This window comes from Ischnura elegans, chromosome 10 (assembly GCF_921293095.1).
Source record: "Ischnura elegans chromosome 10, ioIscEleg1.1, whole genome shotgun sequence".
Classification (NCBI taxonomy): Eukaryota; Metazoa; Arthropoda; class Insecta; order Odonata; family Coenagrionidae; genus Ischnura; species Ischnura elegans.
Genome location: NC_060255.1, coordinates 102,202,330 through 102,228,425, shown reverse-complemented (window position 1 = coordinate 102,228,425; position 26,096 = coordinate 102,202,330). Strand labels below are relative to the sequence as shown.

General features: G+C 38.5%; 1 protein-coding gene across 2 annotated transcripts in view; it reads left to right on the top strand.

Moving 5' to 3' along the window:
* The window catches only part of LOC124166770 (bifunctional glutamate/proline--tRNA ligase), a 136,770-nt gene that overhangs the window by 32,860 nt on the left and 77,814 nt on the right, over positions 1 to 26,096 (top strand). For both annotated transcript variants that reach the window (XM_046544449.1, XM_046544450.1), the window contains exons 7-15: positions 2,986 to 3,157; positions 9,981 to 10,214; positions 10,306 to 10,450; positions 11,474 to 11,727; positions 11,812 to 12,016; positions 14,085 to 14,197; positions 21,715 to 21,829; positions 25,758 to 25,868; positions 25,949 to 26,012. In XM_046544449.1, coding sequence (XP_046400405.1) covers positions 2,986 to 3,157; positions 9,981 to 10,214; positions 10,306 to 10,450; positions 11,474 to 11,727; positions 11,812 to 12,016; positions 14,085 to 14,197; positions 21,715 to 21,829; positions 25,758 to 25,868; positions 25,949 to 26,012 — 1,413 coding nt within the window. The remainder of the gene's footprint in view (positions 1 to 2,985; positions 3,158 to 9,980; positions 10,215 to 10,305; positions 10,451 to 11,473; positions 11,728 to 11,811; positions 12,017 to 14,084; positions 14,198 to 21,714; positions 21,830 to 25,757; positions 25,869 to 25,948; positions 26,013 to 26,096) is intronic.

Genomic DNA, 26,096 nt, shown 5'->3' with positions numbered 1-26,096 from the left:
TCAAACCAGTCTAAAAATAATTATTGTTTCACCTAGGCCATTTTATCGCTCATCAAAATAACAGGTAAATGCTACTTTGAATGCCATTTCATAGCTAACGGAGTTTATGAATGATGAATCATTTTAATTTGAAGTCCTCCGAAGCATTAGCAGCTTCATGAAACAGTCTTTAAATGCCTTGAAACCTGACCCAGGTTTTCCTTCCCTGAAAATGAATGAATGAGATTGCATTCTTTTCCAAAACAATATCCTCTTGCCAACACTAAAAACAAGTAAAGGGGGAAAGGAGCCACTTTCAATCACAGCTTGGAGTTCATCAGAAAATGTTGCGGTGACTGTGCTATCAACACTTGCAGATTCACCTGATATCACCTTCTACTGCTGCTCTGTATTACTGAGACGCAGAGGGCCTATGACTGCTGGGAGGGAATGAAGTCATTGTATTTGAGAAACTCTAGTGGACCCGTCTACATGTTGATGCTATTCATACGGAACTCGGGCACCGCTCCATTTCCCCCCCGTGAACACCGATGACCTTGAAGGCTTTTAGCGTAGACCCTCTACCTGGAAGTCAATCGCCCGATAACCTATAATGGCAAACGGCAAGCTTTAACCTGGATGTAAACCCGAGAAATATTTGTCAGAGTTATAACGGCAAAAATTACATCTCAAACCATATTGCTAAAAAAAACTCATTTCCACTAGCTCCACACTTAGTTAATGATCTAATTTAACTATTGTCATTCTGTTATAGCAGACCCAATTGAAAAGGCTCTCTTACCGTAAAACCTCACGCGTGAAACTTCCACACTTACGAAACTTTTTTCAGTTCTCCGCTGAAAGTTTCATAAGCATGTTTCATATGTATGCAGATTGAAAATGATGCCTTGATTTCTATATTACTTGACAATAAATAATAGCAATTGTTTATCATCTTTATTGGTGTATGAAACAAGAATGAGAATTTTGCGTTACTTGCATCGTATAGCTTGTAATACTGTGGAAGCCCCTTGTAACATCAGCTCTTGGGAACCGAGAAATCTCTCGCTGTAGTGAGTTGTTACCAAAGGCAATTAAATCACCTCAAAAAAAAATCACTCAACAGGCATCACTATGGCTGTTTCTGCCGAGAGGCAAAAATTGCCGCATGATAGCCATTGAAATCATACTTTTGAACATTTAATTCACTAATGATCATATCCACCTGCAATCTATCATCAAATCATATGTAATTATGCAGGATGCTATATGCCGAGGCATTAAGAAGTTGATTTTAGCAGTCGCAGCATCAGACACTTTCGTACTGAACTGTGCATTATGAGCTGTTATTATCCCTATTTCTTGAATGCTCTAAATATATATGTCATACCTACTATTTATGGCAATGCATCAGACTATTGAATGCCAAAACTTCGGAATCTGTTCAAAAATTCATACCTTTCTATCTTTCCAAGTAGCAGTGAAAATAATGAGTGGCAGCTGCAATTGGGTGACGAAAGGAGCGTGATGAAATTTTAGGGTTCCACATTAGTATAGCAATTCTTTTTCAGGTTAACGGCGCAATAAAGGTGGAAATAATCTTCATATGCTTCAAGTCTGCCTGTATGAATGGATTACTATCGTGTTTCAATATAGCTCCCTGAAATGCTATCGGAATCATCATCACTGGTCAACAATCCTAGGATTGGTTTGACGCAGCTCTCCACTCAGTTCTCCTATCAGCTAATCTTTTCACACCTACGTAATTCTTCTCTTTCACATCTCTCTTTACTTGTTCCATGTATTTTGTCCGAGGTCTTCCTTTTCCATTCTTGCCTTCCACTTGCCCTTCGACGATTGTCTTCATCAGGCCATCATGTCTCAAGATGTGGCCTGTAAGGTTGTTCCGTCTTCTTATTAAGGTTTTCATGAGGCTTCTCTTCTCTCCTACCCTTCTTAGGACTTCCTCGTTACTAACTCGGTCAATCCATTTGATTTTCATCATTCTTCTGTAGCACCACATTTCAAAGCCCTCTATCCTTGCTTTCTCTGTTGCGGTCATTGTCCATGCCTCACTTCCGTATAGGAGCATACTCCAGATGTATCGGAATCATGAAACCTAATAACACCAGCATTACGGCATCTAAAAGCATATTAGTCATATCAGTTATCTTCGGTGGAAATGCATGAAATTAACTGTTTTGAATAAATAGGAGGCCGGCTGCCGTTAAAATTTTGTAGGCATTGGAAACAAATATCTATCCTGTGCATACATAATGGTTGCTATTTGCTACTGACCACAAATTTCTAAGATTAAATTTGTATGCAAAAATTTTCAATTCATTATTTTATTATGGTTTTTAATGGATGGGAATTCCTTTAGCACTAACATCATTTATATTTAACAATTAAAAACAGGAAGTTTAGGGTCATGTGATTTTAACAATATTTCACGGTAAAAAATCAATAAGAAAGAGCATTTTTTTTTAATTCTATCTATTCTAATATTCACCGAAAACGTCAAACAAGGCATTAAAGACAGAAAAGGCCAGTGGAAATAGAAGCGAACATATTTTCGTGACTAATTAAAAAGGTTTGAAATTACAAAACTTGATATTTGGAAGTTCCAATTTTCCGGTCCCGCTGACTTCGTGTAATTGATAGTTAACTGTATCACAAGCATTGATTTATTGATTCTGTCAGAGCCATTTTTCAATAATGTTGCATAGTTATGCATACGGAAAGTAATGATATGAGCTGCTAGTGACAATGTTCGCAAATGGGATTAGGAAGGCCTTAGAGCTATGCAGTCTGCAACTAGTAATGGTGTGAACAAGCTTACTAATATATATATTCCAAGTCTTATTGTGCAAATCTTAGCTATAAAACTGACTTCTGTGAAAATTCCGCCAAGGAGGTTTCAATGATGTTGAGTATAGATATTTTTGACCAGTGATAGAATTGCCGATGTGTGTGAAGGAATTGGCTTGTTGTGTTTGTTTGCAGCTGTGGGGGAGAATTTGCGCATGTGGGAGGAGATGAAGAAGGGCTCTGCGCTGGGGCAGAGATGTTGTGTGCGCGCCAAGATAGACATGCAGTCGGTGAACGGTTGTATGAGGGACCCAACCATCTATCGCTGCAAGGCTGAGATCCACCCAAGAACAGGAGACAAGTACAAGTAAGGAGTATGTGTGTGTGTGTGTTCTCATCCACTATTGACAATGCTCTCCTTCAATTGCTTTCTCTCATTATCAAATGTGATGGAGTTGAAATGGTAGAATAAAAAATCATTTTCTCCATTTTTCAACCAATCACCTTCTTTTCGAGCTATTTGCGATGACTAAGTGACTTATCCCTTGCTATGTCCATTATCCCAATGGACCCTATCACGGATGAGTTGATGATGTCACGAGCTCATGTGTCTGTGCTGCGTCCTTCTTGGCCTCCTCATGCATCAGCATCATGTGCTTGGCTGAGTTGTTGCTTGCAGTCTTGCAATTGATTCCTCCCCTAATTTGATGAAAGGGTCTCACTGAACGATTAGATGAACTGGAACTCTTAATGACATCACCCACTTATGAAAAATTGTGTTATTTTTTAATATATTAAATTTATTGAGTGGCAGCTGCTGGTAATTTATCCAGGGTGTGCATTAGAGCTGATACAGGATGAGATTAAAACTAAGGATGAGTCGATTCCAACGATTCTCAGGCACGGAATCGAGAATCGATCGCCTAAAGTCGATTCCGATTCCATCGTTTCCAGGAAGATAAATGTTTTGAGCATAGACGATAAGCTTGGGGCATAAATGCTGCCACTCACCTAAGCGGCTGCGGTGTCAGCCTTGCCCGCGCGGAGGATACGCCCGGCACGCGGGTGCTGCAACAAACTCGGAAACATGAAAATGTCAGAAAGAGCGACAAACCGACGAACCCTGAAATGGCGCGTGTTCACGAGCAACTCGCAGAGAAAAAAAAAAGGAAACCTCGGTATCGGGAAGCAATGCAGACATTTTTCGTTCTTTTATTAACCGCTAGTCACGGAAAATCAAATTATTGCAATTATGAATCATCATCGGAGTATTCATCTGGACCACCACTTTAAACGTACAATAGATCGAAATATATATATTTTATTTTCAAATGATGTTTAAGTCTGTTGATAATGAAAACGTGCACAGAGCGAGTTTTCCTGTGAAAAAAGTTTCTTATAAATATGTGCAGAGAGCGGGTTTTTTATACAGTGGAACCCTGATCTATAGTTCCCGCATTGATCGTTTTCCCGCTTTCATCGTTCGCAGTTCCTGGTCTCAAATAAAGTTCCATACAGACAATTTAATTTTCGCCCACATCTATTGTTCCCCGAAGTATCGTTTTCCCGTATCCATCGTTTGACGAAAATGAGACGAAGTGTTTACGATGTGTTAAATGTGGCTAATGATGACAGACACATAGTTTGAATCTTCGCCAGGAGATTGAAATACCATTGGGAGAAGCTGAGTGCCGTGGGATAATGACATTAGCGCATTTCCCTTGATTCGCTATCCCCCTCCATTCAGCACTCGTCTCCCCCCTCTGAAGCTTTCCTCTTCTCCAAAACAAAAAAAGGTCCCAGCTCGCGTAGGGGTTATATTGCGAAGACCTTAGCTTCGAAAGAAAATATCAAGTTACACGAGAACAATAGAAACGTGTTTCACACCTCTCTGATTCTCGCCCACTGTATTTTTTCAGCCTATGACTCACCTATTAGCCCAAAAGGTGTCTAACAATGAATTTCGGCGATTGGTATTATACTTTTATTAGATTTAAATAATTGTTAATGTGCACGTAATTCAAAAAAGAATGATACTAAACACGATGTATTTCTAACGTTATTTAAGCATTTTAGCAAGGAAATAGTTGGAATAATACGATGGTGATTTCTGGCGAATCTCGATATCCTCGCAGATGATTTGAGCCTCTCTGCAGTTGATGCGGCATTTTTTTCAAAAACAGGGCATCGGGTTACAATTTGCGAGTTATGCTACAAGTCTAACTTGTCAGAGTTGCTAAGGAAGCGATGTCTTCTCAGGATATTTTGTTTCTCTCTACTAGCAATCTGTATCCATCTGCTCATCTAGAGCTACTCTACTTATTGTTAGAAAAGAGTGGGTAATTTGCCTTCTCTATGGGACAAAAAATTTCATTGCGCAGTCTTATGGTCATGCTTCCCTCTGCAGTACGCTCTGCTTACGCCGTACGTGATAGCACTAGTGCCGAACTTCACGTAGTACGAGAGGTTCCGTACTTTCCAGGGTGAGTTGATTTAAAACCAGCGAGTGTTTTCCATGTGGGTTCAATGAAGTCCGGTTTCATTTTTATTAGTTTTATTTTTATTCGTCTCTGGACTATGGCCCTTCCGAAGAAACAAGTGAGAACTTTAAAAGATGGACTGAAAGTAATTGAAGATGAAGTAAAGAATCCGGGCTAGAAGCACGTGAATATTGCAGAACGCCTCGGGTCGTCCGCTAGCACATGACGGCAGGGGTGGAGGTAGAGCGAGATCCCTGGTTAAAACAAGAAATGGGATGAAGCCGAGGGTCAGGTGGGCGTGCCACTGATGATCAACGCAACATTGTTAATGCTTTACACATTGCCTCAATCATATTAAAAATTTAATTGTAAGAAAGGAACATTTCAAATAATATTTTTGGCCTTTTTGATCCATCTCATAACGAATCACTTCGTCGGCGAAAGCGATTGTTTTAGGCATAGCATGCACATTACTCTCGTAAATACGTGTACTTGAAGTGGCATTTAATGGATAAGAATTTTTACATCAGACAGAAATCCATAATAGCAGTGAAAATGTGGAGTGGAGTGCAAACATTTTTTAGCAAGGTGGCATGTTCCGTTAGGATATTTGAAAGAGATATAAGTCAGATCAACAATATGACCTAAGTGTTTTGATGAAGTAATAATATTCCTGTAATCAGCTTAAATCTTATTTGAATCCATTAATGGTTATCACAATTCGAAAAAAATCTAGCATTTCCTGGGACATATGCAACCTGGTCAAACATTCCCGCATTCATCCTTTTTTTTTCATCCATCCCCCTGAAAAACGATAGATCTAGGTTCCACTGTATAACTTTTTTTCATAGACTAACACACGTATGCGTCAGCAATAAAAATTTAAACACATTCGCGTTTGTATAGCCCAGTTTCATCGATGCAACCCTTGAGAAAGTTGATACTTTCTTGGCATAAGCCGTTGCGGCCTCGGGGCGGACTCAACAGGTAGTGTTCAGCCGTCACCACGCACCCGCCAGGCTACTCTGGTATGTATGGACGCAATGAACGCTAAATTATTGCTTAGCCACCGCCGCCAAACGACAATGTAGCCACCGTGGCTATTGTTATTTTATTCCATTCAATTCTTAAATTTGAATGACAGCAATGCTACAGATAAATCAATATCCCACCTGTTAGATGGAATAAGAATCGATGGAATCAGAATCGATGGAATCAGAATCGAGAATCATGAATGGATTTGAAGGAATCTGAATAAAAAAAAAAGTGGAATTGTCTCATCCCTAATTATAACCTAAGAAAACTGTAGGAGAAGATGATGTACTTGCTTATATTGTGATTGCTTGCAGTGATATATTTGTACAACCATTTCATTACATATTTAACTTATCTTTAAAAACAAATCCTTTCCCAAAAAGTGGAAAACTGCTAAAATTTGTCCGGTTTACAAGAGTGTTGAGAAGGGAGATATTAGGAATTATAGACCCATTTCAATTTTGAGTGTTTTCTCAAAAGTTTTTTTACAAGCATATTTATGTGCTAGCAGAGAATTTGATTAGTGGTGCTCAACATGGTTTCAGATCTGGAAGATCGACATTAAAAAACCTCATTAACTTCTGAGAGGAGGTTTACGAGAATCTTAGTAAAAACAAGCAAACTGGCATTGTATACATGGATTTCCAAAAAAACTTTTGATAAGGTTAACCATAGCATTCTACTGAAAAAATTAGCTAAAATTGGCTTTTTGAGTGACATGTTGATATTTATGCAATGTTACCTACAAAATAGAAAACATTATGTTGTCTTGAAAGGGAGTACATAGATCTGAAATGTATGAGGCCACTACAGGTGTACCGCAAGGATCAAATCTAGGACCATTGTTATTCCTATTTTTTATAAATGATTTACCTGAATATATAATCCATGCCAATTGTATAATTTACGCTGATGATGTAAAGATATTCATGAAGATAAACCAAATACAGGACTGTGTTTGTCTACAGAAAGAAATTGATAATAATTTGTATCAATGGAGCAAAATGAATCATTTAGCATTTAATGCGGATAAGTGCTGTAAGATAATTATGTATACAAGGATGAAAAGACATTATGATTATTGCTATACTATGGGTGGAACTATCTAAAGAAAGAAAGTGCTAAAACTTAGGAGTAACTTTAGATGAAAAATTCACTTTCATGCGGAAAGTTGAAAACTGTATACAGGACATTGGAATTTATCATAAGAAGTACAATTGGTTTTCAGAATAGTAAAGCAATGTTAATATTATGTAATACATACCCTAATAAGATCGCAAATTGAATATGAGGCTAATGTGTGAGCACCTTTTGTAAAGAAATACATGGACGTGATGGAACGGATACAAAAGAGATTTCTCAGAGTTATTTTCTACAGGGAGTATAAAGTACACCCAATACACAAATATCGTATATCACATAAAAATTTGCTAAATTTTTATGGACTTACGTCACTTAATGCAAGAAGGAATAGTATAGGACTTAGTTTTTTATATGAAATAGTAAAATATGGAAAAGATGGTGCTATTCTCCAGAAATTAAATTTTTATGTTTCGCAATGTAACCAAAGACACCAGCAAATCTTCCTCATTCCGTTTGAAAAATCAAAACATTGTTGCAACTCTCCCCTAATAAGTTTATGTAGGGATTATATTACTGTATGTAAACAGTTATATTTATCATGGGATAAAAATGTATTTATACCTCAGATAGCTATCATAATAAAGAATAATGTGTCATTGTAACCTGCAAAGTATGCATTGTTGAATTTTATTTAATATTTTCTGTGAAGATTATTGTAATAGTTTATAACAGTGTGTTTATAACTTATTCTTACGTTTTTGGTATATCTTTTGTAAAGTGTTTTGTTTTGTTTAGAGATGTGCGAATAGTATCCGCGAATACTCGAATACCTCGAATATTAGAAAGTATTCGATATTCGAGGTTTCGAATAGTTATGCGAAAAGTACCGCCTCGAATACCTCGAATACTTTGAATTACGCGTCATACACTGTCGCACGCACGTCGTTGGAAGTTGACTCGGAAAATGTAGAGAACTGTAGTCATTTAGTGCTCGCAGTGCCGTTTTACGCAAGTTGACGAATTACATCAAATTCGTGGATTTTAGCGGTGAAAAGAGTTCGACGAGGGGAACCGAAAATGGTCGGGTGAAAAAATCCAAAAATCCCCGATTCCCCCCACCAGGATAACCTCAGTGCCGTGGGATAGCAACCTTAGGGCATTTCCCACGATCCGCTATCCCCCTCCATTCAGCACTCGCCTCACCCACTCTGAAGCTTTCCTCTTCTCCGAAATCAAACAAAAGGTCCCAGCTCGCGCAGGGATCGCATTACGAAGACCCCTGCTTCGAAAAAAATATCGAGTTACGAGAACAATAAAAACGTGTTTCACGCCCTCCCCCTTTTTCTCACCCACTGACCTTTTTCTGGCTACCTGCTTCGAAGTTACCCATTTCTGGAAGTCAATTGCTGTGTGAGTACCGTGGGATACTTACATTAGCGCATTTCCCAAGATCCGGTGTCCCTCTCCATTCAGCACTAGCCCACCCCTCTGAGGCTTTCCTCTTCTTCGAAATAAAAAAAGGTCACGGCTCGCGCAGGGATCATATTACGAAGACCTTAGCTTCGAAAAAATACCGGGTTACACGAGAACAATAGAAACGTGTTTCCGGCCCTCCCTTTCCTCCCCCACTGACCTTTTTTTTCCTACCAGCTTCGAAGTTCTCCATTTCTGTGGAGGTCAACCGCTGCATGAGTCATCTATTAGTGCAAAAGGTGTCTAAGAATAACTTTCGTCAATTGATGTTACACCTTTATTGAATTGAAATATTAGTAATGTGCGCGTAATTTCAAAAAGAATAAGACCAAACACGACGTATTTCTGAGTTTATTTAAGCATTTTACGCAAAGAAATAAATGTCAAAATACGAAGGAGACCTAGCATTCTGGCGAAACTCGATATGAGCAGCAAAGCTTCTCGGAAGTTGATGCGGTATTTTTTTCCGAAAACATATATCAAGTTACAATTAATGAGTGGTGCTATAAATCTTTATTTTTACAGTCCCAGACAAAGGGATATTTTCACAGAATATTTGGTTTCTCCCTGATAGCAATTCCAATTCATCTTCTTATCTCGTGAGAACTCCCAAAGATGGACTGAAAATAATCGAAGAAAATCCGGTGGAAAAGAGCTTGTATTTTGCAAAATGCCTCAGATTGTCAGCTAGCACTTGGCAGCAGAAGTGGGGGTAAAGCGATGTTAGTAGAATTAATTATATGCCCAATTGTTTCCATAAAATTAAAATATTCATTAATCAGCTAAATTCCTGTTCGAATCCTTTAAAGTAAATCAAAATTACTCCCCAAAATCTTGAGTGTCCTGCTGCATAGACAACCGAGTCAAACATTCCAGCATTCATCATTTAGTATTCGAGGTATTCGAAATTCGAGGTATTCGAATATTCGAGCAATGATTTAATATTCGAATTCGATATTCGAATTCGAGAAATCTGCTATTCGACCCATCTCTAGTTTTGTTAAAGTGTTTGTGTAAGTTTTTTGAAATATATTTCCTTGGGTTATTGGGAAAACGTAAAATAAACGAACAAAATATAATTTTTTAAAATGTAAATAAGCACTTCATATTTTATTTCAGAGTCTACCCCACGTATGATTTTGCATGTCCAATAGTTGACAGCATTGAGGGGGTGACGCATGCTCTCAGGACTATGGAATATCACGACAGAGATGAACAGTTTTACTGGTTTATTGACACCCTGGGCCTTCGTAAACCATACATTTGGGAGTACAGCCGTCTAAACATGACCAACACGGTTCTGTCCAAGAGGAAGCTGACGTGGTTCGTGGAGGAAGGTTTGGTTGATGGATGGTGAGGCTCTACACAATTCAATTAGCCACAGTTGAACAACACATAATCACTCAATTGCCTCTCTCATCTGTTGTGTGTGTTTTTTTTACAGGGATGACCCAAGATTTCCATCCGTGAGGGGTATTTTGAGAAGAGGAATGACAGTGGAGGGCCTCAAGCAGTTCATCATTGCCCAGGGATCTTCACGATCTGTGGTCGTCATGGAGTGGGATAAAATTTGGGCTTTCAACAAAAAGGTTATTTCTAAACTTTTGTGTCTTAATGTTGAGTTTCTTGAGTGATGTGCCTACCACCTGTCAATATCGTCTCCTGGTAATTCAAAGCAGTACTTCTCTCTACATCTTGTTTTGAACTTGATCTTTTTTGCATTCTATTCACTATTATGTTTTCTTCATCCATTCTTCTCTTCATTGCTATACTCCTCTTTGCATTGCACTCAATTGATTGTGGCTGTATAAAACTTGAAATGTTTTTCAATAAGTAAGAAATGCTTTTGAGTACTTTTCCAAGCACATTGGAAGCCTGGTATACTGAGTATGGCATATTGAGAGTACAGTGGAACCCCGATCTATTCTTCCCGCATTCATTGTTCGCAGTTCCTGGTCCCAAATAAAGGTCCATACCGACTATGTATTTTTTTTCCACATTTATTGTTCCCCAAAGTATCATTTTCCTGCATTGATCCTTTGAAGATTGAGGTCCCTACTTACGTTTAATTTACCTGCATCCATTGTTTGATGAAAATCACACGAAATATATACCATGCATCATGTGTATGGCTAATAAAGACGGGCACATAGTTTGAATCTTCCCCAGGAGATGGAACTACCATAGGGAGAAGCTCAGTGCCATGGGGTAGTGACATTAGTGCATTTCCCAAGATCCGCTATCACCCTCCTTTCAGCACTTGCCTCTCCTCTTCTCCAAAATAGCAGTGGTGCCTAAATGACTCTGTTTAAATGGTGCTGGTCAAACATCCTGAAAACAAGACATGTTTCCTTCATTTTCATAAACATGGTGACACTACCAAATTTCTCAAATTATATCTAAATGTAAATTTTCGTTGGCAACCGCATAATAACCGGAATAGACTTTGAATCTGATTATGAGGAAACTTTCAACTGTTGTTGTCAACTGAGTTTGCCGCAGCATATGCTCTACCTCTAATACACATTAGCTTGACTCTCCCACTCCCTATGCGTACAATGTGTGTACTGTCGATGGCTTCTTCTCTCAGTGGGTGTTGTGTTGCCTTGCAGGTGATTGACCCAGTGGCCCCAAGGTACACTGCACTGTTGGAGGGGGGTGCAGTGAGAGTGAATGTGGAGGGTGCTGGGGTGCGTGAGGAGGAGAGGGATGTGGCACTGCACCCAAAGGACCCAAGCGTGGGCACCAAGGCCATTTGGTTGGGGCCGCGGCTGCTGATTGACGAGGCAGACGCCAGGTGCCTGGTGGAGGGCCAGAATGCCACCTTCATCAACTGGGGAAACCTCCGTGTCAAGAGAGTTCACAGGTGGGTGTGGAGGCGTGTTATCGTCTTGTTCAATTCAACGTGAATCTGCTGCATTGATGGCACATTGTTCCCCTCTGCCTTTAGGAATGGGGACAAGATTGAGTCCGTGGATGTGGAACCGAATTTAGATGACAAGGACTACAAAAAAACACTGAAACTCACATGGATTGCTGAGAATAAGGCTGCCCCATTGGTTCCTTGTGTCTGTGTCTTCTTTGATCACATCATCAGCAAACCTGTGTTGGGCAAGGACGAGGATTTCAAAAATTTTTTAGGCAAAGACACCCGGGTAAGTTAATTATGTGAAGACGGATACATTTAAAAAGTTGGCTTTGAAAGACTGAAAGAGAGTTGTGAAGATTGAATTTAACCTTGATTTTGGGTTATTTAGACGTTTAAGCCATTTAAATTTAGTAATCCCTCTGTTGTTTATTTACAGCATTGTAAAAAACATCAACTCCTTGTCAGAAAAACATTAAAATTATTGTTGTTTCTCTACCTATATCCTCAGTCATTAATTATTTCCTTGTATCCTCACAGCAGTTCAATGGGTATAAATTATTTGACTCCTCAATATAGTCTTTTCATTCACTGACAAGTACTCATGCATGTGTTAGTAAACCTGGGATAGGAATGCAGGTATAGGTAATCATAAAATCTTAAACTGTGTAAAATTAATTCAATTGCTATTAGTGTGTTGCCAAAATGCATACTGCCAATTTTTCAAGTATATATGTTGTGTTATGTTTAAGGTATGATTTGTAATATTTTAAACTCATCTAATTTGGAATTCTTTGCTAGAAATACTAAATATCCTCGCTCTTAACATCAGATAAAATTCTTGTATAATTTGAATTGAATTGAAAAACTGATATTGTTGTGCTTTGTGATGAAATGAAGTTTCGATCTGTTGTATTCTAAATATGTATAAGTGCAGATTCATCACATCTTGAATTTTCACAAAAAAATGTGATAAAATCCAAGTGCTTATTTACTGAGACAATTACTAACTGTTGCATGACTTATTCGAATTGCAGCAGACTCCCAATTATCCAGCTGTAGGGTTGCGGATTATCCATGCATAAGCTTACACTACTTCGAATTTTTCTGCAATCATAATTTAAAAAAAAAGGATGCAAAAGCACCTTTTGATAAAATCACAAGACCGGCCGTGATTTTAACTGGAATTGTTTTGACGGACAATATAGTGACATGCATCAATGAACATTCAGAGGACGACGAATAACCTTTCAAGACCGATGTTCATTGACATCCTGGAGTCAATATAAAATTGTATAGTGAAAATTCACCGAAAATTCATCTGTTTGGCTGGATACTGTTCACCAGATTTTTTTTATTTGTATGCCAACTAGAAAAAGTTGAAACCCATTATTTCTTTCATTTCAGCAAACAGCTATCATTAACTTATGATTAAATCCCAATGGTTTAGCATAGGTGAGGTAATTTCAATGAATTTATATCTGATAAGGAGGACATTGAAAAAGTTCAATCAATTCTCATGGTGTGTTTATTACTGTAAAATCAAACCAATTCTAACGTTTGAAAGGAGTGTCGGAGGGGGTTGGAGGCCGGGAAATTCTTTTTAGCATACTCGGGTGTTTTCAAGGGCAGAGTAGCCATTTTCGGCACCAGTGTCCATGCAATTCTGTTCCTGTGGTGGGCACCTTAATCGCTAGAATACTATAATAAATAAAAAGGGGTGTTATGGAGGGCCAGAGCATAGAGCCAAATGGCCAAAATCTCATATTTTTAATAGCATTTTTCGCGATGTTCCACCACCTAAAAATTATTTTTTCAATATGCCAGCCGAAAGGTATTAAAAAACACCTCCAGAAAACGTTTTTTCTTTTTGGCCCTCTCAAACATATTTTATAAAAACATGCATTAGAAATTTTCAAATCGACGCCATATCTTCTTGTCTCGATCAAAGTTCTTGAAAACAATTGGAAAACTGCTCCATTAAATTAGGTGTCAAATGCTGCAAACAGCATTAACAAATATGCCTTCTTGACCGAGATATTAAAAAAAGAGTGAAAATCATATTTTCGATCTAGCCGGCCCTGGTGGGCCTCTAGCGGGCTTGAAATGTGGGCAGGTTTGTCCTATTTGATCCCAATTCGCATACCCTATGTACAGGAAAAATCCGGGAGGGTGGACTTTTCACCCTCTTTATCCGGCTATGCCCTTTGATCAGCATGAAGACCGCAAAGAATGCATTTCTTGCGCTAAAGGAGGCATGAGTGTACACCTATGGCCCACAGGAGCACACATGTTGTGCAATAAATATTCTCTCTTTTAATCTGTGTCTCTAATAATAACTGTGTTATATATTTCAGGTTGAAGTCCAGATGTTAGGTGAGCCGGAGCTTGTTAATGTGAAAAAGTCTCAGATCATTCAGCTGCAAAGGAGGGGCTTCTTCATTTGCGATCAGCCGTACCAACCACCCAGGTGAGCACTGCTGCTGCCTCCTCCACTGTTTGAAAACTGGATGGCTTTTCTCACTATGTTTAAAATGTGCTCACCCTCTTCACTATTCGTGTAAAAAAAGAACAATTTCCTGGCCACTGCAAGCCTATCCTACAACAAAATCCATCCTATCTGTGGAAGTTGGTGTGCATTTCATTGATTGTTCAAAGATTGTTTGATACATGACTGAGTGGCTATAACCCCTTGAATGCCACCAATGTTCAATGGGCCACTCAGTATTTTCGCAAGCTCCCTTAACCCTGCTGATAGTTGTTTCCCTACATCTGATATGGTACATCTACATACTGCTGTGTTTGCGTAGAAGCTGCAGCCAGGCATTGTTTTGATTAAAATTATGGTTGGTTTTTTGTGCAAGTACTCTGGAGTTGAATGGTAGTTGGTAGTGGAGTAGCATTGGGTGCTTGGAGTAGCTTTACTAATGTCGAGTCGAGTAGTTTTGGTTACAGAGCTTAAGTTCAGAAATCTGCCAACAGGAGAATCTATCATGAAACTCGTGCAATAAAATTGTTTTTAAAGCCAAAAAAATTGTTCTATTAACTTGGCGTGGGAATTTCAGCTTGCTGTATGCAGTGTAGTAGTGGACATGGATGTGGAATAAATTTTCATCAGCAGCAGCAGCCGATCGTCTTCTGACCGGAAGGCATATTTGGAGTTATCGCAGTGAGCTGCTGCATCGCTCATGTATTCTTATGCAATAATTTTATACCCTACCCTACTTTCTATTCTCAAAGCCAAGAGAATATGTAAATTTTTTTAAGGTTTCGATGAAAAAAACTGTAGCTTCTAGATTCTAGCTGACAATACTGGGTTATTCCTGGTGTATGACGTCACATTTGGTGCATATTATGTACATTCGCCGTTGATTTTTGTTTATTACTTTTTTTGTGTTTAGTTTCCCTCTTAAACTTACAAAATAAGAGTTGTTAACCCCCTATGCCCCAATTTTGTACATGTGCATGTGCAGAGATCTGACAGGGAACGCCCTCAGGAGGGGAAAAAACAAACTAAAAGTAATACATGAGAGGGGATTGGGTTGGCTGACTGTTACTTTGAAGTCACAATGGTATAGAGAGGCCAAGAAATGAAAAAAAAATGACAAAAAGTGCATAAATGCAGTATGTTACCTCAAAGTCACCCTGGGGCATAGAGGGTTAAGGTTAAATTCTGATGAAACAAAGTGAGAAATTTATGCAGATGGAGATGGTACTTCCTGTCTCTTAGCTGCAGGCAACCCTCTCTCTCTAACGTCTCTAAATCAGCCCATTCCTCAGTTGATTAAATGAACTGTTGGTGTTCCACTAATAATCTACAGTTAAAAAATACTAAAACAATGTACAGTAGAACCTCACTTATGAAACTTACAGCAAAGAACAAAGAAAAGTTAAATAAGTGGGGAATTTTCATACATGAGGTTATGCGGTACGGGAGCATGAAACCCTCTACAATCAGCTCTGATATGTTTCGAGGTGGCAATTACTCATTTGGAGGCAAGAGAATGAAGCCTACTAATCTAGTGTGCGCACAAGCAACAACACAGATAATGAGTTACCTAAAGAGAAACATAAATTTGCATTTCTGAACAATTTTTCCCATGAAAAAGGAACTGTCATATCTTTCACGTCTTGAATTTGACTTCAATGATTATGCAATGACTGTTGGCACAAATTATTCCATTCTGAGTGCATTTGCTTTAACTGCCAATCTTTTTAAAGTAATGGTTTTCCAACTTACAGAGTTAAGCTAATAGATATTCAAGGTCCAACCATATTTCATTTAAACTCACTGAGATACAAGTTGATTCAGTTTTGATCAGTGCGCCACGTGAGCAGCTTTCCCCAGCTCCATTTGTCCCATGAAGGTGGGGTTAGCCTGCGGAATGAGACAATGCATGCTGCTTTTACCATTGTGTTGATTCACCATCAACTTATGTGCATATTAAAAAAGGCGGTTATATTTTTTTGATAACCTTGGAAGCCAAAATTTTGGAGCAAGAAAATTTTTACGGCTCATTTGGGCGTTATTTCGCTTGAGCAACGGAAAATATAACATTGGCAGAATTCTAAAAAATCTTCCATTAGAGAAAGATATCAACATATTTAAAAGAAAGTCAAAAATCGTGGTAGTTAGAACACTTTTAACTCTAGAACGGCTGCACCAATTTTGTGAAATTAGGTACTTAGGATTAGTCTCAGCCCCAGATAAATATAGGACATTAAAAAATAGGAAAAGTTCACAAAAAAAATCATCCTTTTCTTAGAGATATGTTTTTAGGAGTTAGTAACACAACAACAATTGATAAGTCGGTCAAAACTACAAATTAAATTATTTGTTTTGATTTTACCAATTTAATAACTGAACTTCGTAACAATGTAACATTTTAAATACTAAATATATTCAAAATACTGAAATTTTATTTTAAAAATCAAATTCGAGCTAATTGTAAGCCCAGCTCGAGTTGACACTTCACTACCAAGTTTGTAAACTGTTTGTAAACAAATCTCCAAGCAATTGTTGACAAACCGTATGTCTGTTTTCCTGTCGAGGAATCGAGCAGTTTGATTTCACTTCCTCGGAATGTTTGCAAATTAGTTTCATCAGAAGGTGAGCTCATCAACAAAGTGTTCTAGAATATGATTGATCACCACAAAAATCAAAAATGGTTGATTGAGCGAACAATTTTGACGGCCTAGTACGAAGATGTGGATGACTGAAAAAAGGTAAATCAGGATCAAATAGTTGGTACTCTGCATGAATTCAAATCTTTTAACTGTGTAACAAACGAAGACAAAATCACCAACTATCTATCTGAATATTTTAAGTCCTTGGACGTACCTGGCTTACCAAGGCACGATTTACAGCTAAATGTAGGCTCTGTGCTCATGATCTCTCGAAACGAAAACCAACCAAAACTATCCAACTAACGCGTTTGGTGATTTAAAAAATTGATAATGAATGTGATTCATGCGACTTTACTCAAAGGAAAACTCAAAGATGAGGAAGTTCTCATTCCGAAGATTCCACAATCCGAACTTATATGCCCTTTTGAGCTTAAATGTATTCAATTTCCAATTTGTGTTGCATTCGTGATAACGATTAACAAATCGCATGGTCAGTCTTTCAGTTTTTGTGATGTTTGTGGTCATGTGGTAATGAAAACCCATGATTTTCTCATGGTCAATTAAACGTGGCATGTTTACGAGTTGGTAAACCATCCGCTGTATTTCTTCCTTTGTTTCAAAGGTGCAGCTAGGAATTAAGGATAGGGAGGTTTTAGGCGCAGCTAATACTAGCGGGTCTGTAGGGTATAGAAAACCCGCCAAAGTAAGCGATAGGTGTGGGGGCCCTCCCCCAGGCATTTTTAAATATAAATCGTTCAAAAAGGTGGGTTTAGCGGCTGTGTGAATAGTTAAAGAAATTTTGTTTGTAACTCATCTGTCCCCCTAATATTAGTAGCAAAAGTTTTTATAAAAAAATTCTCTGAGCTCTTGGTTTAACCCCCAAAAGCCCACCCTCGCTGCGTCACTGCTTTGCTTCGCGATATTTATTTAGCTTCATCCGCTTTATCTTGCGCCTGATAAAATAAAAAAAACTGTTATTTATCAGAAGGTGCTTGACACAAGACATTGAACCCATTGTGTAGGGCACATCGTGGTGCGTTTACGCATGCAGAACGTTTAAGCAATGCATTTTTTCTGAACAGAGATATTATAACTGGCCTGCCTAAAGTCATTTGATACGAATGCTGCTTCTTAGGGGCTTTTCTTACACGATTTTGTGCATCAGTCAAGCGTCGGTCTGGCATTGTGTTAACCTGCTCCGTGAACGGGCCAAGTTTACGTAACAGACTTAGATCTAAAAACATTTTTTACGGTTAATAACACAAATAGCCAACAACTGAATGCGTATGATTTTTATTTCATAAACTGCTTTATAAAACCACAATGCCAAAAATTTCTTATGTGAAAAGGTAAGAAAATTCATTCTAAAAAATCCACGTAAATGTGCTCCATTCCACCCTATGTAGATTCAATAAAGAAAATGTCTTTCTGGCAAGCAATTTTGATACTCATTGACGTATATTTTGGATTTTGTATCCTTATTTTATGATAATAAATCAAATATGATTAAAAACAATACAGCTGCTCTTGATTTATAAATGGTGTAACTAAACTTTAAGTTCATTGATTCTTAGGCGGTACGAAGTTCGCCGGGTCAGCTAGTTCTGTATAAATGCTCACCTACTTAAATCCCAATTAGTATCTAATAAACAGCATTGCTAATTATTCAAAACTTATTATTGTTTACTAGCATTACAGTATAATGTATGCGCAGCACACCCATTCGTGTGACAAAAATCAGTGTGCGTGCCGCAGTCTTCTCATAGACCAGTTCTCTCACAAGTCGCAAAAGTGGGGTATTTCTTCCAATGGGACTGGAAAAATATGTTTCATAAGCGAGATAGTCATAGAAATTAAAAGTTTCATAACTGAGGTCAGAAATACATTGGTTCATATGGGGTTATTTGTGGGACCAAAAAAAATCGTGGTGAAAGTGAGGTAATCTTATAACTGAAGGTCTTATATCTGAGGTTGTACTGTATTTGTTTTCAATACGAAAAAGTCCCAACCAACCTAATGTCCTTTACATACGTATGCTAAATGGACATAGTATAAAGCGCCTAGAAACCACTAATTTTTTGGGATTCACCATAAGTGAGAATCTCTCTTGGAAGGAACACATTGACAAGCTTGCCAGTAGAGTGGCAACTGGACTTTTTATGATTAGAATATTCACATCTGTTATCTCTGAGGAATATTCAAAATCATTGTTCCTATTTTGCTAAAATTCAGTTCATGCTTACGTATGGCATTATCGTCTGGGGTAATTCTCCCCAGGTATGCAAACTTGTCTCTCCACAAAATCAAGCTGTAAAAGTAATCGCAGGATTCTCAATTAGAGAACATGGTAGACCATTTTTCAAATCCTTGGGTATTCTAATCCTACCCTGTCTATTCAGTCTGCAACGCTCCTCCTTTGTTGAAGAAAATCCTTGTATATTTCGACCAAATAGCTCCTTCCTCTCTCATGACACCCGAGACAAAAGGGATGTTCACCTACTGAGATTTAACTCCAGTTTCAGCAAAAATAGGCCACATTTTACCTGTGCTCAAATTTATGATCATCTGTCTCCTAAACTTAAAAGAATCTCTGCACCAGTGAAATTTAGAAGGCAATTTAAGTATTTTCTCCTTGAAAATCCTATGACAGCATTTCTGAAAATTATGAACTGCAAATTTTAGTAAAGTTCATATAACATGTGTTAGTTTTGTGTGTTTTTATGTAATGATTATTTATATTTCTCTCAAATGTAATGAGATATTTTTTAATTTGACGCCTTCCAATATCTCTTAGACCACGCGGACATAAAGACTATATTATTATTATTATTATTAAAAAGAAATGAAGAAAATTTCTTTTGGTCTACAAAGGTAATGCTAAGTTCTCTAGTTCGTTAGTTTCTTCCACTTCAATTCAAGAAGATTCAAGATCCATAAAAATCATTGATGTAATTTTACATAAAAATCCCAAGCTTCCCAAATATTTCAATTTTGGCAAGAAAGTGCTGGTACACCCACACTTATTTGTTGGGAAAGAAAATTTTCTGCAGGCAGTAAGTAGTACTTTAAAATGGAGGTTACAAAAACCTTCTGCCTGAGCATGTAGGACAATTGATTTGGCTGTATGAAAATATGATAGGATAAAATATTACATGATTCAGTTACATATATACTATTCATTACAATTGTTCAATTGTTTTAATTACTCAGGGCTCTTCCTTTTTAGCAATTTGAATATATTAATTAAAATCACGACATATTACTAGAGGGTAATTCATTTCAATTATTTTAGGGAACTGTGTAAGACACATTCATTTTAACACAATAGGGTAGTTTCCTTAATCAAAGAAAACGAAAGGTATTGATTGAGATTCATTACCCGCCATTAGTGTATTCATAATATACAAATTATTTGGTTTTAGAAATACCAGTTTAGGCGAATGGTAATGTTCAATTTTAACCGCATTTGAAAAAGGCCAGATTGGTGCCCATGCGATGCCACTCCACGTGACGTCACTGGGACCTAGTTTCTATAAGATTAGATAGGAGTTTTACATTGTCTGAGATTACCAATGCATGGATGAGGCACAGAGGTCAGGGAAACGTGTCTTAAAAAAACCTATTAAAACTGGCTAAGATCGGAAAGTTTCCTTCGTTTGGTAAGGTATTAATAATCCTTATTTAAGCCAAGCACTACCAGATAGCAGGGTACTCTGCTACCTGCTAGCTGCCAGAATCGCAGTGGCGCACATATTCTCGCCCCAAGGTCACCTCACAAGACAGCAGTGGGAACCAGAATGACGTCACACGTCTTTTCCCAGCATTCACACTTAGCTGTCGCGTTTTCGCGCACTTGAAAATTTTCACTTTTCGTGTAATCGCATAGATATTGTCATTTAAAAATCTAAAAACGTGAAATGCGTGCTCTAGGAGTAATAATTTTTTGATTTAGGCATTAAAAAAATAATAGGAAACCACCCTATTACCTACAAAGTTCCTCATTATCTTTTCCTTTTTACATCAAGCTGAGAATTCAGACTAGAAAATTCAAGAGGGGGTTGGGAGAACGTGGTTGTTGGAGCAGGCATTGTTGTATTGCCTGGTACAGGGACTTATTGTAACTACAATGGCGGCAGTCTATGGATTCGGCTGAAGGGAGGCAAGGGCAATAACAGTCAGACAAGCGGTGGATAGCGTTTATTGTCTTCACTTTGTTATATCCCACGCACAACTGCTGCACGCCAACAGTACCTCGGTGTTTCGGTGTGTCCCTCGTGACATCGTCCAAAGCCCTCATTGGCTCCCGATGTCATCAGTGAATCGCGCGTCTAGGTACAAAGTACGCTGCTGACTCTATAGGTAAGAAGGAGGTGCAAGAGGAAAGGGGGAAAGTGGGTGGGAGTGGGTGGAAGAAGGAATGCCTTAGCAGGCAGAGGCATGACTCGAGGACAGGAAGGGGAAATTACAGGCGAAAAGAGATGGACTCAATTCATAGGCTGGTCAGCAATATTACATTATTTCATTATTTTTATAATTTTGACTTATAAAATCTAAAAGTACATGTGTGCCTGTATTGTGAAATCCTTTGTAATTTCAATTTTAATCTCTTTTGTAAATGCTGTAACAATGAATTCTAGTTTAAAGTATTGCTAATTGCATAGCCATTCTAGAAAACTATAGTGGTATAAAAATTATCAATTTTCTTGTTACAAAAACATTCTCCCTATTGTCCTCTTGCTCTTCTGCTGCTTTGGCAATAATCTCTTACTCTAACCCTGTGCACAATGTAAGGTGTGGAGGTATTGGTCTTGTGGATCGTCCTTGTTGCAAAGACTGATTATTACTGTCATTTCATTACAGCCGCTATTCGGGTCGAGAAGTGCCGTTAGTGTTATTTGCAATACCTGATGGCCACACCAAGGAAATGCCCACTGCAGGGCCTCCCAAGAAGCTGAAGCAAGGTGCAGAAAATAAGGTGGGCATTGAGGCTTGGTAGAAGCAGCAGTTCTTCATTTCTGATTGAGTGGTCAACAAATCACACCCTGCAAACCAGCTAGATTTCTTCATAAATGCTCAATCTATCTAAGCCTAGCAATTAGCTAATTAGTTTCTAATGTCTCCCAGCCTAAATCATGTACATGAAAGCTTCTTTTTACTTTATCCATTCACTTGTTTAAGTTTTTGGCAGGTTGTGAAACTTTTCTTTTGTATTTTATTAAATTGTCCTTGGATTTAATCTTTCGGTGACAGATTCCATGTGCTAGCGGCAAAAGCGAAAGTGTAGCATTGTGAGTGCAAAGTAGCACTTCTTTTGAACTATTACTGTGTAAACCTTCCTAAAGCATGCTTTTAATGAATCCCTAGCTTTTTCTGCCTCTAATACCATATAAACATGTGTAAGAGGCACATCCCCATTTTGAGCAAGAAAGATAAAGAAGAAGTTTCTGTGACATTTTTTATCCTATCTCATGGTGTTGCAGACGCATGTCTGGACTTTTGACAGTTATAAAAAAATTTCACTTTCAATACTAAAAATTTACTTTTTTTTAGCTAAATTCAAATTATATGTATGACTGAAATAATCATGTACTCATTTGTAGTCTCAACCTTAAGATGCTTGCTAGGGTTGGTCTGATCGGATACATCTGATCCAAATATCCACGGGTAATGGCCTTCTCCTAATACTATGGATCCAATTTTGTCAAAAAATCAGGTCTGAAATTTAAAATCAATGCTTTCGTGAATGCAACGTCCCATAAGAGTTCAGATCCTTTGTTTGCATGCACTACGCTGTTGCGCTACGGTGCTTGTCCTACTCACGATCAATTTTGTTTAAAAGCTCTCACAGGAGTATTGCAATAGAATTTCAGCTGTGGAAAATTTGAAGGCAAAACATGACAGGCACCTAGCGTGAATACTCCCTAGAGATTGAACAACAATCTCAGTGCCGTAAGATAATGACCATGACATAGATTACACAAAATCACCCCCGGCCCTCCATCAGCCCATTCCTCTGATGTTTTTTTCCTTTCTGAGACCCCACAAACCATAAATCACTAGCCTCAAAGGAAAATATAAAGTTACACGGGAACAATGGAAACGTGTTTCATCCTTACCCCGTCTCACCAATTGACCTTATTCGGTCTACCAGCTTCAATTCTCCCAGTTTCTTGAGGCCAAATGCTAGGTGAGTCAACTACTGAGTCTGAAGATATCTCGAAAGCTTTCAGCAATTGTGTGGCATGCACAAGGTTAAAAAAAGAATGAGTCCTAACGCAACACAATCTGACAGCATTTAAGTATTTTAAGTTCCAATTTATTGACACGAAGCTTTATAGTTGCAACATGGCTACTAATATTCAACATAGTCCAAAGAGCACAATATCAGAAAAAACAAGCATGAGCGCATTCAAACAACATGAGACGTACTGTAAACTTCAGCCAAAGCTAACTGCATATATCACATTGCTGCGCATTCACTCCTTCGCTTTGAAGGCAACGACGTCACATGCAAGATCGGACGTGTTCTTCCCTCGCTCCTTCACTCGTAGCCTAGTTGCTCGAAAGACGGAGGGAGTGCGCTCCTTCCCCTCTACCTCTCCTTCAGCGCTCTTCACTTCTAAGCATTTCCTATTTCTTCTATCTGCCATTTAGTCCAACAATGTACACACTTGTTTGATTTTTTTGATTGAATCATAATCGCAATAATTTTATTTGCTGTGTCCAGGAGTTAATGAAAGAACGAAAAACGCTTGCATTGCTTTCCGATCCTGTGGTTTCCAATTATTTTCCTTTGAGAATTGCTCATGAACACGCGCCGTTTCAGGGTTCGTCGGTTTTTCGCTCTTGCCAACATTTTCATGTTTCTGAGGCCGCTCAGGTACCTATGTTCGTCGCAGCACCCGCGTGCAGGGCGTATCCTCTGCGTGGCCAAGGCTGACACCGTGGCCTCTTAGGTGTGTGGCGGCCTTTATGCCCAAAGCTTATAGTCTATGCTCAAAAAATTTATCTTTTTGGAATCAAAGGAATCAGAATCGACTTTAGGCGATCGATTCTCGATTCCGATTCCGTTCCCAAGAATCGGTGGAATCGAGAATTGGCATTTGGAATTGTCTCATTTCTAGTTTGAAGTAAGGATGAGTTCGTTCTTAAATTTTTTCGGTTCCCGCTACTAATCTGGTTTTACCCCATCGGTTCTCATTTCTCGATACTCGGTACCAAGGATGAACTCTTACTATCTGAATTAATAGCAATTTTAAATGACCAACAACAAGAAGTGAATGAAAATAATTACACTAAAGATGTAAATTAGCAGGAAAGCTCTATAGAAAAAAACCTGAGACTGTCTCCATAATTTTATTTGCCAAGTAAAAAGGTTTAAATGAGACATTGTGAATTGAATACATGATCGACCAATTTGTCACATTCCATCAGGCAGCCATGGTTTCTTTCTCCAGGTTTATGTTTCAAAAAATCAACATTTATTATTTATCTATTCTTTTTCTTGCTAGAAATATTGCCATGAACTGGCGTTCACTGAAAACAGTAGTGGTCGATGTTGATTTTGAAGGGCCCGTGCAGAATATGCTTGGAGCATAGATTAAATACTGCATTGTTTAAGGATCAATAGTGAAACTCCCCCAACTTCTGACGACATTATCCGTTAATTTGTTGTAACTTGTGAGTCAGTTCAAAATATATTCTCTAATCTGCGATGTAGCTTAAATTGTTACTGATATTGACAACTTATTCACATGATTCACTGTCTCAGTTCTTATAACCTCAACAATAAACTGCTCGACACTGTGGATAAACTGGGCGGCCGTGGTTTAACGCAAAATTGCAATGCAGTGTTGCATTCTGCAGGATAACAACACCTTCCAATGCCTTGCATAGTTTTATAAACTTACAAACAGGCTCTTGTAATGCATCTTACTCGTATGTCGAAGAATTACTGTTAATGTATATGTCGATAATATCACAGAAATAATCGGAGTTTACTGGCATGTTAGTAGTCCTAACATTGCCCAGGAGCTAAAGATTGACTATGGTACAGTTTTACACCATTTGCACAAACTTGAATTGAAAAAGAAGCTCGATGTTTGGGTGCCACACCAATTAGCACAAAAAAATGATGGAAAGAATTTCCATCTGCGAAGCCTTAGGCAAACGGAATGAAAGAGACCAATTTCTTCAACGCAGAGTGACTGGGGATGAGAAGTGGGTTACAAACGACAATAATGTGCAAAAAGGATCGTGATCAAAGTGTGGTTAACCTGCGCTATCGGCAGTCAAACCAGGACTAACGGCCAAGAAGGTTCTGCTATGAATTTGATGGTACTGGAAAGGAATCATTTATCATGAGCTGTTCCATAGGGCAAAACATTAAATTCATATCTCTTCTGTCCATAACTGGACTTTTTGAAGCTAGCAATTGACCAGAAACGGCCAGAACTGGACAACAGGAGAGGCGTTGTGTTCCATCTGGACAACGCAAGGTCACACACATCTGTAGTGACTCGCCAGAAAATCCTAGAGCTTGGCTGGAAAGTTTTAATGCATCCACCGTATAGTCCGGGCCAAGTACCAAGCGATTATCATCTTTTTCTCGCATTGCAAAACTTCCTGAGTGTTAAGAAATTGGTGTCAAGAGAAGATAAAGAAAAACGGGTACTCTAGTTTTTTTGCCAAAAAATACCAAGAATGCGAGAGGCATGATGAAGCTATTATTAAATAGCATCAAATTATTAAACAATACAGTGCATATTTGACCGAAATCGGACAATCCAAAGCATGTTAGATAATGTCCTGAAGGTAATGCAAAAATAATGGATTTCTTTTTCCCAAACCTATTATTAAGTAGGGCATGAAATTGAATTTTCACTCTCTCTCTCTCTTTGAAGGCTGAGAGTGGTGTGGGGGTTGTTGTTGGTGGGGATGCGAGTGAACTGAGCGTGCGCATTGCGCAGCAGGGAGATAAAGTGAGGAGGCTGAAGGGCGAGAAGTCTTCCAAGGTGAGTGGTGTCTTCTCTGTGTGACTGCATTCAGTGTGCTGCTGAGAAAGGCTCTGAATTTGTACGTTGTCGCTTTCCAGGATGCAATCGCCGCTCAAGTGCAGGAGCTGCTGAGACTGAAGGCAGAGTACAAGCAGTTGACAGGTGGGACGTTTGTTCATGAATCTTGGGGTGTTGGGGTGTTCCTTTAGTCTAGCTGGTTGAAGTGATCACTCCAGTTTACTCTCT